The sequence below is a fragment of the Martes martes genome (assembly GCF_963455335.1).
Source record: "Martes martes genome assembly, chromosome: 15".
Lineage (NCBI taxonomy): Eukaryota > Metazoa > Chordata > Mammalia > Carnivora > Mustelidae > Martes > Martes martes.
In genome coordinates, this window is record NC_137903.1 from 47,823,154 (window position 1) to 47,838,253 (window position 15,100).

Consider the following 15,100-nt stretch of genomic DNA (forward strand, 5'->3'; position numbering starts at 1 on the left):
TCCTTTCCTCTTTTCTGCCAAAAATGCTTTCCTCTTCCTTTATTGGTTACTGGTACCATTATTCTTAACCATGTAAACTTGAAATCTCAGAACCGTTCTTGAATGCTCTCTTCATTCATGGTTATTTCTCACACCCAACATTCTTTTTTTTCCATCTGTTCTTTACCTATTACTAACTTCTCACATCAGTTACTGATCTTTGATTCTACAGACAGAGTTAACCTCCTGAAATGCATTCAGATCATATTACTCACTCCCTCAAAAACCTACAAAGACTTCACGTTGCCTGAAGAGGACAGTCCAGACTAACTTGCATAGAATTTAATGATCTGAACTACATTTTTGGCTGCTTGTTCTTCCACCACCTCCATTCTCCAAACATACTACATTCCAGCCAAGGGTGGGATAGAGGTGGCTGTATTTTTTTACACCTTATGCCTTTATCCATGAGATTACTAGCTTATAAGGCCAGCCACCAAATTTCTGCCTACTGAAATTCTATTCATAACTTACATCTCATGATCTGAACTACATTTTTGGCTGCTTGTTCTTCCACCACCTCCATTCTCCAAACATACTACATTCCAGCCAAGGGTGGGATAGAGGTGGCTGTATTTTTTTACACCTTATGCCTTTATCCATGAGATTACTAGCTTATAAGGCCAGCCACCAAATTTCTGCCTACTGAAATTCTATTCATAACTTACATCTCAGTCAAATGTCACTTCCTCAGTGAAGACATTCTCAAAGGCACTTGTTAGAATTAATTCCTCCTCCCTCTTTCCTGTATGCCCACACCATATACCCCTGGTATTCATTTTATCCTGCACTGTGTTACACTTAGTAGGTAACATATCGATATCTTTCCTGCCTAGTTGAAACTTCTTTTTTTTTTTTTTAAAGATTTTATTTATTTATTTGACAGACAGAGATCACAAGCAGGCAGAGAGAGAGGAAGGGAAGCAGGCTCCCTGCTGAGCAGAGAGCCCGATGCAGGGCTCGATCCCAGGACCCTGAGATCATGACCCAGGCCGAAGGCAGAGGCTTTAACCCACTGAGCCACCTAGGCGCCCCTTGAAACTTCTTTAAAGATAGGAAGCGTGGCTTGTGTTTCTTACTTCAGCATTTTGTACGGAGTAAAGCCATTTTCTGTAGAATTATATTGAATAATTAGATAAAAGTTAAAAGGTGTGAAGTTACACAGTGTTTTTTTTCCCCCAGCTTTTCGCATTCTGAGGCACGCTTGTCATTTTATAGGCAGAATTGCAGCAGTAGTCCCCATCTAGGTGCTAGGGCACCATGCTACAGGAAATAAAAGTGGAGGAGTCTCTGTGACGTGATCAAATAAAAATAGAACTGGAATTCAGGTTTTTAAAAACTAATCTTCTAACTCTTAAAATTTCCTTTCAGAGAGACACATCTCAATCCAAAGGCAGCTTGCTGATCTAGAGAAGTTAGCCTTCGTAGCTGAAGGAGATTTTGACTCTGCCAGTTCATTGAACTCAGATCATCTTGATGCAGGTATTTCCATACTTTGAGGGGCTTTTTTCCCCTCTTAATTTCTTTTGGCTTTTTATCTTTCAACTCATGAAAATTTGCTAGGAGTAGATTTGTTTATGCCACTCAACTAGAGCAATAATAAAATTTTCTCATTCAGGAAATTGGTAGCTGTCTGCTTTCACAGGTGCTGTGGAGACATGACAGGTTGTTTCACAGTTCCTCAAGGATATTACAATTTTGTGGATATACAAGGACTGCGTATTCTTTTAGTTCGGAATTGCAACCACTGCCTTTAATAACTAAAGGTGTATTATATTCAGTCACATAAAAAAAAGTCCCCAGGTGGGCAATTTAAGGCTGGAACAAGAGTTGCTCATTGTTGTCAGGCCTCAAGCTCCTCTCTTTCTGCTTTGCCATCCTTAGTGCTTGAATTCCATCCTCAGTATCACTTCATGGTTTTTTGAAGTGGGCGGAGTATATTGAAAAATTAATTTTGACTATATTTACAGTGTGCTGTATGTTAAAGATACTTGGATTAAAAATTAAGTAAGTTGCTGATTGTTTTTGTATATGTTTATTGTTTTAAACCTGAATTTGAGATTTTAATTTTTTTTGTTACTCTCAATGTTTTTATTTGAGATCCATTACATTTCTAATTAAATAAGACTTCTATTTTTATGATCCGTAATCTTTTCATTAATGAAGAAGGAAGAACTTACAAATTCGCTAATTGGTTACAGTGGTTCTAACCATGCTCCCTGTCCCAAAATAGCAGTTACTTTGGATCCCACTTAGTCCTTTCACTCCTTCCATTTTTCTTACTCTGCATGTTAACTGTTTTTGTTGCCGCCAGAGCAGAATGCCACAGCAGGTGCTTACACTGTCTGCCCCGCCCCTGCCTCCCTGGGAGTGTGACAAGTACTGCCTTCTCCCCTGTCCAAAGTACATAGTGATGCTCTCTCTGGCAGGCCTTTTGGCTGGAGAGATATCATGTACTTTATTACTTTCTCATCTTCTCTCTTCCCAGTGGCAACGAAGTTATCAGCTAGCCCCAGAGAGGAGAGTTTTAGGGTAAAAAAATTAATCACTGACCATGTGCTGATTATTAACTACCTGTTGAGGCAGAGATGACTCTCTTCTACCGTTAACATAGATGTTATCTGAGAAGTGTGTGTGTGTTGGGTGGAGAGAGTCCCCTGCTACTTCTTTCATAGCTAAATTGAGACATTAGTAGCCTGTCTGTTCTGTGCTTTATTGGTTCTTTTTTTTTTTTTTTTGGTCAGGAAACAAACAGTCTTGTCCGCTGTGCCCCAAGGAGAAATTCAGAGCTTGTAATAGTCATAAGCTTCGTCGTCACCTTCAGAATTTACACTGGAAAGTCTCAGTTGAATTTGAAGGTTAGTATTCTTGTGTTTGCTAAAAACTAAATGTGTCAAGATTTAATAGAAGTTTTGGAATTTTATTGTGAACAAAATCAAATATTTTCCATTTAAAATTATGAGGGATTTAATGTCCTTTTAATGTATTTCTTAATAAACAATTATGGAACTCTCTAGGCAATGGATGTATGTCGTAAGTGTGGTTTAGTTTAGCAAACATTTATTAAGCATCTGTTCTATACTGGGTATTTTGCTTGGCCCTGGGGTCCCCATAACTTTTTGAACTATGTTTTAAAAAATTAATACTTTTTTTATGTTAGAACAACTACCATCTGACACATAATTTTGAAAGTATAGTAAATGCAAAACAAAATAAAATATATAGTATGACTATTGGAAAGAAAGACAATATCTTTTTTTCTCCTGATGGCTTAAAAAGATTAGAGTTAAAAAGAGTAGTGGGATTAAAAAAAAGAGTAGTGGGATATAAGATAAATGTTTGAAATCGTAGTCTTTCTCTACTCTAGATAAATGAAAATTATAAAAAAGATACCAATTACAATAGTGACAAAAATGACATAATTTGGGGGACTGAATTTTTTTTTGGGGGGGGACTGAATTTAATAAGAGGTCTCATAAAGAATAAAATTAAAGGACAAAAAATGAGATCTACCAAGTTAAAAGACTTTTTAGATATAATGAATTATTAAATTCTGAGAGAGAATTATGTGAATCAGTACAGCATTTTTGGAAAGAGATCTGGCGACGTTTTTTTTTTTTTTTTTATTTTTTTTTTTTTTAAAAGATTTTATTTATTTGACAGACAGGGATCACAAGAAGGCAGAGAGGCAGGCAGAGAGAGAAAAGGAAGCGGGCTCCCTGCTGAGGGGAGCCCGATGTGGGGCTGAGGCTTGATCCCAGGACCCTGGGATCATGACCTGAGCCGAAGGCAGAGGCTTTAACCCACTGAGCCACCCAGGCGCCCCTGGCGACGTTTTTTAAATTTAAAAACTCACATATCTCTCGACCAGGTACTCCCTCTTTTTGGGAGTAAAAGAATCAATTGATAAGGATGAATGTACAAGAATATTCACTGCAGCATATACTTAGTGACAAAAACTTGAAACTAAAATAAAAACGGGTTGGTTGACTATAATATGGTGTATACATACCATGAAATATTATGCCACCATTGTAAAGAGTATATATTAGATCTATACTAGCTTATTTGGAAGGATTTCCATGAAAAACTGCTATTGCATGTGTGTTGAGAGGAGAGTTTATGATACTTCATATGGATAAAAAAAAAACTCTGCCCTCAAAGCCCTAAATATCCATCTTAAACATATGCATACTTGGATATGAATTTGTGAGCATAGGTGTTGCTAAATGTGGTTATCTGGAGTTTTAACCCCAGGAAAGAATTTTCTTAGTTGTATTGGTAAAAGGTTATCAGTAGTCACTTAGAGAAAAGGGAATTAGAGACTAAATTAGAGGCCATCCTGTCTTTTATATTTAATTATTTATAAGAATGTATGTAAGTCATGTCTTTTTGTCAAAAAAGAAAGGTCTCATTTTAGTTAAAAAGTTCTTTTTGTATTCTTTATTTAAGTCATTGTATAACCTTTAGGTTAGTTTTTGTCTTCCCGATTATTCTCATCTCTTAAATGGCTCATGGCATTTCTTTACTTTCTTAAGTACATTAAGTTGTTGGATTTTTTTCACATGGTGATGATCTGGTACATGGCGAGTATCACAGCTTTTGTTTTAGCAAGCAGGTCTCAAAGTAGTTTGCAAATATGTTTAAGGTAGAAGCAACAAGACCTGCTGAAGGAATAGAAGTAAGATGTGAGGGGAAAATTGCCAAGAATGTGTGGGCCTGAGACTTAAACAGCTGTAAGAATGGTGGTATCCTTTACCGAGCAGAGAGGACTGCTTTAGGACCAGGCATGGGGGGAAAAGGCCAAGCCTGCAGATTTAGGCATACAAACGTTTAGATACATCTTCTGGAGATGTCAAGTAGCGTGTCTAGATAAGAATTTTGAGTTTGGGGGAAAGGTTGGGGCTAGAGATACACGTTTGGGAATGTCAGAATATAAATGGTATTTAAAGCCATGGATTGGATGGGATAGCCATAGGAGTACATATCAATGGAGAAAAAAGAAGTTACTGCATCCTGGGATACTTCCATATGTACAGGTAAGTACGAGAAACAATTAGATGCAAGGTATGAGAAGAAAGGAGTTGGAGATCACTTACAGTTAGGACAACTAGAAGGCATCATCATTCATTTAAAAAATAAAAAAGAGACCTGGTTCAAGAGGAAATGATATTTTTAGTCCTTGACAGATTTTGAAATACTGACCAGATAACCCAGTCATACATCCTCAGCAGGCAATCAGAAAGAGAGATCTGGTCGGCAGAAAGGAGTTAGTAACTAGACCTAGAATCTGGAATTCCTTCCCCCAGGGGAGATAGTTGCAACCATAAAAGGCATTAAAGTTACCAAGAAAATGAGGGGGAAAAGTCATGTAGCCATCAAGCCTATAGAAAAATCTACTCTTTAGAGTGGAAGAGAGGGAAGAGGATGCATGAAGCAGGTTAAGAAGGATGGGAGAGAGCTAAGTGCCATGTCATAAAGAAGAGGCTGTGTAGCGGCAAGTGTATTATGAGGCAAAGAAGGTGAAGCCTAATAAAAAGTCACAATGTCAGAGAATAGATGATAAAATTGAGTCCCAAAGAAGCTAAATGACCAGTCAAGATAACACATAGTCTTGGCAGAACCAGAATTCAAACCTGGATATCATATATTTGTTTTTGTACTATGTGTTATATAACAAATATATAAAACTAAGTCTCATTCAAATAAACTATGACCTTATAAATAAGAATCCCAGTTATTCTTATAAAATAAAATTTGCTAATAATTTTTAATGGTAATTGAATATTTAATGAACAGTGATATGACAACAGCGATTCTTCACTTTAGGTTACAGGATGTGCATCTGTCACTTACCTTGTCGACCAGTGAAACCAAACATTATTGGAGAACAGGTAATCAGATGTTAGATTTATTTTTAAATTTAGCCCTCTTTAAAGAAAGCAGAATTTTTACCTGGCTTTAAGGCTGTGGGCACATTTGACAATAAGGTTTACTTTAAGATTTTGTGTCTGAGTGCTTTCAGATTATCATGGCAGGAAAAAAATATGAATTATATAAAAAAAAGAGTTGCTGTATTCAACTTCTCATTTTTCAGTTTTTAATTTTATTCAGATAAATTTTTCTCTTGTGGTTTCAAAACAAAAGTTAACCTATTTACTAATTTTGGAATGGAGAATTTAAATAAAAAGTAATATTTTTCTTTTAAAATAAATTGATTATGGAATAAGAGCCTTCAATTTCTCTGATTCAGTAAATATCTTAGTATGTCAATTCATATTTACCTTCTCTATGCTCTTTTAATCTGTCAAAGGACAGAATTAAGAAACTTTCTGAGATCTTAATAATTGTTTAAAAGTACTAATGTTCCTTTTTAGGATACATTTAACTTTTGGGGACTACAAATTACAAAATAGTTTTTTGTAGTACTATCCTGAATGCATATTAGCTTAAGAAGTCCTCATTATTAATTTTTTGGGGGGCCACTAAAAAGAGTAAAGTGCTGGGGAGAAAAAAAACAAACATTTCTTAAGCAGGGGTCAGGACAATGGTTGGTCCATCAGCTCTATCCAGGATGTTTTGAATGGGATGACAACAGTACCAATGTGTAATGTTTTCACCTGTTCTTTACTTGCTGTTTGATCCCAAGTAAATAGGAGGTAGAAGCTCTAAGGGTAAAAGGTATCAAAAGTAGAAAAAAGCCATTGGAATAATCTCTTTATTCTCAGCTAAATGAGAAATTATAAAGCTTCTTTTTTTTTTTTAAGATTTTATTTATTTATTTGATAGAGATTACAAGTAGACAAGAGAGACAGGCAGAGAGAGAAACGGAAGCAGGCTCCCTGCTGAGCAGAGAGCCCAATGCCGGGCTTGATCCCAGGACCCTGGGATCATGACGTGAGCTGAAGGCAAAGGCTTTAACCCACTGAGCCACCCAGGCGCCCCAGCTAAATGAGAAATTATAAAGTGAAAATTTTTTACTTGGACTGTTAGTCTTTTTATTACATTTCTAACATTCAGTGGTATGCTGAAACTAGCTCATATTTCTAGAAATCTTGGAAGTTGGTTGTTAAACATGGCCATCATTAAAACTTAAATTGTATAAATTTTAAAGTGAATAAATTATATTATAAACAAAGGTAATGAGTAATCCAATCTTATTATTTCCTATTACCTATTTTATTATTGTCAGCGCCATATACACATGTATGTATAACATATATATAATATATATTTATATTATATATTATATTTATTATATCTTCATGGCAGCCATGCTCTCTAGTAGGATATTACACATCTCTTCCCAAACTCACATTCAGTGATTTCCCTGTCACAATTGTAGCTTGAGGTTGACCATGGTAGAGTACACATACCGCAGAAAGCTGCAAACAGTATAAATCAGGACTTTATTTTCCTGGAGAGCAATTGTTACTCACCTACTAATACAGTTCTGCTAATTTTATGCCATTTTTATAAGTGCTCCTTACAGAAAATAGGGTACAGTTATATGCTGACTAGAATGAATGGGAAAAACAAATTAAAGTTGTGGTCTATTATAAAGTAAGTAGAAAGCAAACATAAATGTAGATAAGGAAGTAAAGATCCCTTTGAAGTCCCGTGGCAATATTAATACTGTCTTCTATATCATTAAACTCGTGACACACTAACATACTTAAATTTGCAATCTTAATAAACTTCTATTTCATTGTCTTAGTAACTTATCTGTACATTTAAATTAAATACTCTGTTTGATAGATATCCAGTAAAATGGGCGCCCATTATCATTGTATCATTTGTTCAGCAACAATCACCAGAAGGACCGATATGCTGGGACATGTTAGGCGGCATGTGAATAAAGGAGAGACGAAATCCAGGTATATTGCTGGTAAGTTGAGCAATCTCATTAACATATGTTGGTAAGTAAATCCTTAAACAATGATCCCGTTACTCTTTTGAGATGTCAGGGAGATAAAATACCCGGACTTAACCAAATCATTTAGTTAACTATTAATCCATTACTTCAAGTTTCATTTTCTTCCTGTGAGGCTCCCAACAACAATTAACTGTCCTCAGTTTAACAAATATATTTAATGTGGGTAGAAAAAGTGATTGATGCTTTTTAAGATTTTGTTTGTTTATTTGACAGAGAGATAGAGTGAGCACAAGTTAGGCAGAGCGGCAGGCAGAGGGAGAGAGAGAAGCAGGCTCTCCACCAAGCAGGGAGCCCGATGCGGGGTATGATCCCAGAACCCTGGGACCATGACCCAAACCAAAGGCAGCCACCTAACCTACTGAGCCACCCAGGCACTCCTAAATATAGGTATCTTAACAGAAGATTATAGATAGCTATGTTATACTTACTGTTGAAAACACTGGAAAAAGGAGTTATATAAAGACCATTTATTATCCTGAAGTGATATCAGGTTATTAATAGCTTGTTATTAGTGAGGCAGCCCTTAAGAAAACAATTAATGGGACGCCTGGGTGGCTCATTCAGTTAAGTGTCTGCCTTTGGCTGGGGTTGTGATCTCAGGGTCCTGGGATCGAGTCCCAGATTAAACAACTTGCTCAGCAGGGAGCCTGCTTCTCGCTCTGCCTGCCCCTCCACCTGCTTGCACGTGCAAGCGTGCACTCTCTCTCTCTCTGACAAATAAATAAATAAAATCTTAAAAAAAAAAAAAAAGAATTAAGACCTCATGCCCTAAGGCATCCATTGTATGTAATGAATTAATTTCTTTTGTACATCTAGAGTGGTTATTATGTACTTTTCTTTCAAGAATTGAAAAAAGTAGTCACTGAAATAATTTTCTGTAGAGCTTAATTGCTGGTAGAATCTTGTTTGAGAAAGGCTGATCCTGTGAGATAAGTCACATGCCACTTTGGTGGGTGTAAGAAGAATATAAAAAACACTAGGGGATGTTAACTATGATTTGGCATTGTAAAAAGGGAAGTACAGTTGCCATGTAGTTAACATTCTGATTTTAATATTATCAAGAAAGCCAAACACAGGGGCACCTGGGTGGCTCAGTGGGTTAAGCCTCTGCCCTCGACTCGGGTCATGATCTCAGGGTCTCCTGGGATCGAGCCCCACATCAGGCTCCCTGCTCAGCGGGGAGCCTGCTTCCCCCTCTCTCTCTGCCTGCCTCTCTGCCTACTTGTGATCTCTGTCAAATAAATAAATAAATCTTTAAAAAAAAAAAAAAGCCAAACATAAAGACTCCATTTTTCCCCACACATAATATACATGTCTCATTCCTAAAATATTTAAAATATAAAAACACAAATACATCAGTAGTTCATTTAGGCTCATAGCTAAATGATTCTAATATATACAAAATGTAGAATCTTTTTTTTCCCCATTACTTTATACCTATTTGAATATAATTTTGTGTTTTACAGTTGTAGTTATAAGAAAGTGTTCTGAAATCTAGCATGTTCTGGAAGTACAGTGATTCTTTGATTCTTTGATGATGGCTTATGGAATGAAACAGAGATACTAACTTTATAACCATTATATCACAGTAAGATATATTTAGCAGCCAGTCTATATAAACACAGTATAGTGGTTGATGAACAATAAAGGCATTTTAGGATTTTTTTTTTTTTTTAAGATTTTATTGATTTGTCAGAGAGAGAAAGAGTGCACAAGCAGAGGGAACAGCTGGCAGAGGGAGAAGCAGACCTCCCACTGACCAAGGAGCCCGATGTGGAACTCGATCCCAGGACCCTAGGATCATGATCTAAGCTGGAGGCAAACGCTTAACTGACCCACCCAGGAGTCCTGAATTTTTTTTCCCCCAAATTTTGTCTTATTTTAAGCTTATTGTTTTTAGTTGGGGTTATAATACAGATATTTTGATGTTCAAGGCAGGTAAGATTTAACTTAATAAACTTTAATTCCCCAAATACTTAATTGAGTGCTACTGTTTCGTAGAGATAATACTGAATAAATCAGTTTTGGGTTGTTTTTCTTTTTCCATTATTTACCCAATTGATTACATTAACAAAATATTAAAATGGAAAGTTATTTCTTTTAATGTGTATTGTTTTGGATATTTAGAATTATTTTGTATTTCATTGGAAATCTTTTTTTTTTTTCAATTTTAGCTTCTGCAAAACCACCTAATGAAATTTTGAAAGAGGCAGACACAGATGTACAAGTTTGTCCTAACTATTCTATACCTCAAAAAACAGATTCCTATTTTAATCCCAAAATGAAACTAAACCGGTAAGATAAATTGGGAAAAAGATTATGGGATGTTTCAAATTGTAACAAATGTACCTTCTCTTAATCTTTATGTTCTAATACAGTGAAATTTAAAACTAGGTACAGAATGAAAGTCATCCGTTTTAGCATTTTGTTAGAATGATTGTTTTCTTTTATCCTACCGAACTAATTTTTTTCTCAGAGAGTAAAATAGTACTTTTGTGGGCAAGTTTTATTTATGAAATCATTATTCATGGTGAATGCTTGTTTATAGAACCCAACTAGATTGATAGTTTAATTTCACAAATGTTTACTTCTTATACTAAGGTAAGGAATATATTACTAGGTCTTCCTTTAAAACAGGTTGTACAGTAAATAGGAACCCCATTTCTCTCTCTCTCTCTCTCTCTCTCTTTTTTTTTTTTTTTTTTTTTTTTTTTTTTGAGAGTGTGAGCCTGAGTTGGTTGAAGAGGCAGAGGGAGAGAGAGAGAGAGAGAGAGAGAGAATCCTAAGCAGGCTTTATGCCCGGCTCTGAGCCCTGTGTAGGGCTGATCTCACAAACTTAAGATCATGCCCTGAGCTGAAATCAAGAGTTGGATGCTTAACTGACTGAGCCATCCAGGCTCCCCATCTCACTATTCTTCAATAAAATAAAATCTACAGTGATGAAGCCATGGTACAGTAAAATTATTTCAGATTATTATACTTTCTTCTAGGCAGCTAATATTCTGTACATTGGCTGCTTTGGCTGAGGAAAGGAAACCTTTGGAATGTCTAGATGCCTTTGGAGCCACTGGTAAGTAATGTTTTTTTTGGAACTCCACTTTAATTATCAGCTTTATGCAGTATCTTTTCTTAGAAAATTTATATGGGTATTCTATCTGGCAGAATATTTTGGCATGAAAAATTAAAGACCCAAAGTAAATATTTTTATTGTGGAGAAATTTCCAATATATACAAAAGTAGACCATATAATAAATGAGTCCTTTGCTATCTCTCACTTCAAAAATTATCAACTTATGCTTGTTCTTGTAGCTGTATCCCATGCACTTTCCCTCATACCTCCTTCTACCATCCTCATCCCCATTATTTTGATATAAATCACTGATATGTCATTTGATCTATAAATATTTCAGTTGGATCTCTGAAAGATAAGGATTTTTAAAAAAGAAAACCATGATACCATTATCACATCTTAAAAAATTAAGTCAATATCAAATGTTAAATATGCCCAATTACCTGTTTTGTTTTTTTTTAAATCAAGCAAGGATTCAAATAAAGACTATGTATTTCATTGTTTGATATTTCTAAATCTTTTTAATCTGTATTCACGTCCGTCATTTTGTTTGTGTGTGATAATTATTTGTTGACATGTAGCTTGTTTGCCTTATAGACTTTTCCAGAGTCTAGATTTTTCCTGATGGTATCTCCATGGTTTGTATGACATGTTCCTCTGTCCCCTGTATTTCTGTTAATTGGTAGTTGGATTTTCAGGTTTGATCAGTTTCAGATAGGATTTTTTTTTTTTCCAAGAATACTGGTTTATTACAATCAGGAAATACTTGATGTTTGGTTATCTCTCCTTTTTTGTGATAAAATAAACTGCCTAGTCATTAGGCTGTGGGGCGAGGGGTAATTTTAAATGTGAGAACATTTTTCCCCAAAGAACTTAATAGTAAAGAAAAGATAATAGGGTAGAAAATTTCTAAGAAGCCACCTGAACGTAATTCAAGTCTTTCTTCTTATAGGTTATAGGAGTGTATTTTGGGGAAGTTTATAGCAAAAGGATGATAGCAGGAATTAGCTCCCCTTTTTAAGTTCCTCTTTGTTGGAAAAGTAGTGGTTAAAAGCAATTTAATATCTTGCATAATCTGATCCCAACCTACTTTTCCAAATTTAATTCCCAGCATTTTCCCTTATCCAACCCTTTTTCTTTATTCTTTTTTCTTTGTCTTTTTTTCTTTTTCTTTTTTTTTAAATTACATTTAATCTATTTCACCCATTCCCCAACCCACCTCCCTTCTGGCAGCCACCAATTTGTTCTCTGTATTTAAGAGTCTGCTTTTTTTTTTCTTTGTTAATTTTGTTTCTTAAATTCCACATACGAGTGAAATTGTATTTGCCTTTCCCTGTCTATTTCACTTAGCATTATACTCTCTAGGTCCATCCATGTTGTTGCAGTTGGCCAAGATCTCATTCTTTTTTATGGCTGAATAATGTTCCATTGTGTATATGTACTCTCTTCTTTATTCATCTATCAGTAGATACTTGAGTTGCTTCTGTATCTTAGCTATTGTAAATAATGCTGCAGTAAACATAGGAAAGCATGTATCTTTTTGAATTATTTTCATTTTTGGGGGGTAAATACCCAGTAGTAGAATTACTGGATCATATGGTAATTCTATTTTTATTTTTTTGAGGAAACTCCATACTGGTTCCCACAGTGGCTGCACCAGTTTACACTCATTAACAGTGAATAAGGGTTCATTTTTCTTTGCATCCTCACCAACACTGATCTTTTTGATTCTAGCCATTCTCGTAGGTGCAAGGGTGATATCTCATTGTTTTGATTTACATTTTACTCATGATTAGTGATATTGAGCATCTTTTCATGTGTCTGTTGGCCATCTGTATATCTTCTTTGGACTCTTAACCATCTTCATCCAATTCTTCCACCCTCTACCCTCCCCCTGCCCTACCTCTGGCAATCTGCAAATCTGATCTGTTTCTTTGAGTTTGGTTTTTTTAGAGTCCACATATAAGTGAGATCATACAGTATTTGTCTTTCTCTGACTTACTTCACTTAACATAGTGCCCCCAGTGGTCCATCCATGATGTCACAAGTGGCAGGATTTTCTTCTTTTTTATGGCTTAATAGTATTTTATTGTGTGTGGGTGCATATATCACATTTCTTTATCCATCTGTGGACACTTAGGTTGTTTCCATGTCTTGGCTATTGTAAATAATGCTGCAATGAACTACTCTTTTTTCACCTGAGATCATCAAAGCTAATGTCTGAGCTTTTCAGTCCTTTCGTGTAACGTTCCCTTGTAAACTTGTATCAGTTCGTAGCAGTCAGTTTGCGTGCTTCCCCATCTCTAAAATGTGAATGTTAGAACTAATCACAGGCTTATTATGAGAACCTGAAAATATTTGTAAAGACCATGGCACATACTGGATGTTAAATATTTACATTTATGAGACATATGAGTGGAGAAGATGGTCAATACTTTTAGTACATAGAGGGTTTTCTGATACACAGTGGCTGGGCCTGTGGCACCTCTCCCATATTGTAACAGATAATCCAGTAGGTCTAGAGAGCCTGAGAGGAAAGGCTTTCTTGTTCTGAATTCTTGATCATTTGCTTACATATACAAAGTTGTTCTGTTTCATTCACAATGATGCTGTTGTACGGTGTGTGAAAAATGTTAGTCCACTAAAGTTGTTTTCGTATTTTGGTGCATTAGGGAAACTTCAGCAGGAGGAGTTTTAGCTTCCCATCCCCCAGGCTGAGTAACTCCGCCCTTACTCATATTGTATGTTGGGTTTCTCTGTAAGATTTTGTTTGAAAAACGCATTCCATTGTCAGAAATTTTAACAAAAGAAAACCTGTTCCCCCAAATAAAGAACAAACATGATTATTCTATTTGAATAGGGGTTTCAGAAAAGTTTTAGAAGTATTAATGAAAATCTGTTAGACACATTTTGTGTGTGTATGGTAACTTTTCTTCAGAGGCTTTGTAGTGAGAAAGTAAAAAAAAAAATCATTTATGACAATATTAAGATTTTGAAACAATGTGGTTTTGGTTTTATAAAATATTTATTATTATATACTGTTTTATTCTTTAATTACTATAATTTAAAATTCCTTTTCCTTCACATTTCTCCTAAGGGATAATGGGATTACAATGGGCAAAACATCTTGGAAGTGCAGTTAAGGTTACAATTAATGACTTGAATGAGAACTCTGTGACACTGATTCAGGAGAATTGCCATTTAAACAAATTGAAAGTGGTGGTGGACAGTAAGGAAAAGGAAGAGAGTGATGCTATTCTTGAAGAAGGAGAGGAAAACCTTGGTAATATTAAGGTGACCAAAATGGATGCCAATGTACTGATGCATCTGAGATCCTTTGATTTCATGTAAGTGCAAAAAAATTTGCTGTGTTACTGTGTGTGTGTGTGTGTGTGTGTGTGTGCGCGCGAGCGCGTGACTTTCTAAACTGGCCCGGATTTTTGGAGGGGGGATAAAAAGACTGTTGTTATTTACTTATTTGCATTAGTAGTTTTTTCCATTGGCATAAGAAATGCAATAAGAACATTTTCTAGCATTTGAAATATAATTCCTAGGCATGACAATTTTCCTATAAGCCTGATTCATTTTTATATGTGATGTATCATATCATTTTATTAATTTAAAAACAGGACTGTATGTTTAAAACAGATTTGTAAAGTACTTTTGAACCCATGGAATTTTATCATTAGACATAATGACAGTGGTATCATTTTGATTACTAGTATGATATTAAGTAAATGTATATTCTTTCTCATTTTAGACATCTAGACCCTTTTGGAACATCTGTGAACTATCTAGATTCTGCGTTCAGAAATATAAGAAACCTTGGCATCGTATCAGTGACTTCTACAGATATCAGTTCTTTATATGCCAAGGCACAGCATGTTGCCCGGCGTCACTACGGCTGTAATATTGTCCGAACTGAATATTACAAGGAACTAGCAGCCAGAATTGTTGTAGCTGCAGTGGCAAGGTACCAGACTGACAACAACATACCTCATAAGTTTGGTTACATGATAGAGATAATATTACAAAAAGTGCCAGTTGTATTTTTC

At 35.5% G+C, this 15,100-nt stretch overlaps 1 protein-coding gene across 1 annotated transcript in view; it reads left to right on the plus strand.

Moving 5' to 3' along the window:
• TRMT1L (tRNA methyltransferase 1L) overlaps positions 1 to 15,100 on the plus strand; it is a 49,184-nt gene that overhangs the window by 3,808 nt on the left and 30,276 nt on the right. The window contains exons 2-9 of the mRNA XM_080824195.1: positions 1,411 to 1,521; positions 2,784 to 2,897; positions 5,869 to 5,933; positions 7,798 to 7,927; positions 10,150 to 10,270; positions 10,966 to 11,045; positions 14,143 to 14,392; positions 14,806 to 15,018. Of these exons, the coding sequence (XP_080680321.1) occupies positions 1,411 to 1,521; positions 2,784 to 2,897; positions 5,869 to 5,933; positions 7,798 to 7,927; positions 10,150 to 10,270; positions 10,966 to 11,045; positions 14,143 to 14,392; positions 14,806 to 15,018 (1,084 nt within the window). The remainder of the gene's footprint in view (positions 1 to 1,410; positions 1,522 to 2,783; positions 2,898 to 5,868; positions 5,934 to 7,797; positions 7,928 to 10,149; positions 10,271 to 10,965; positions 11,046 to 14,142; positions 14,393 to 14,805; positions 15,019 to 15,100) is intronic.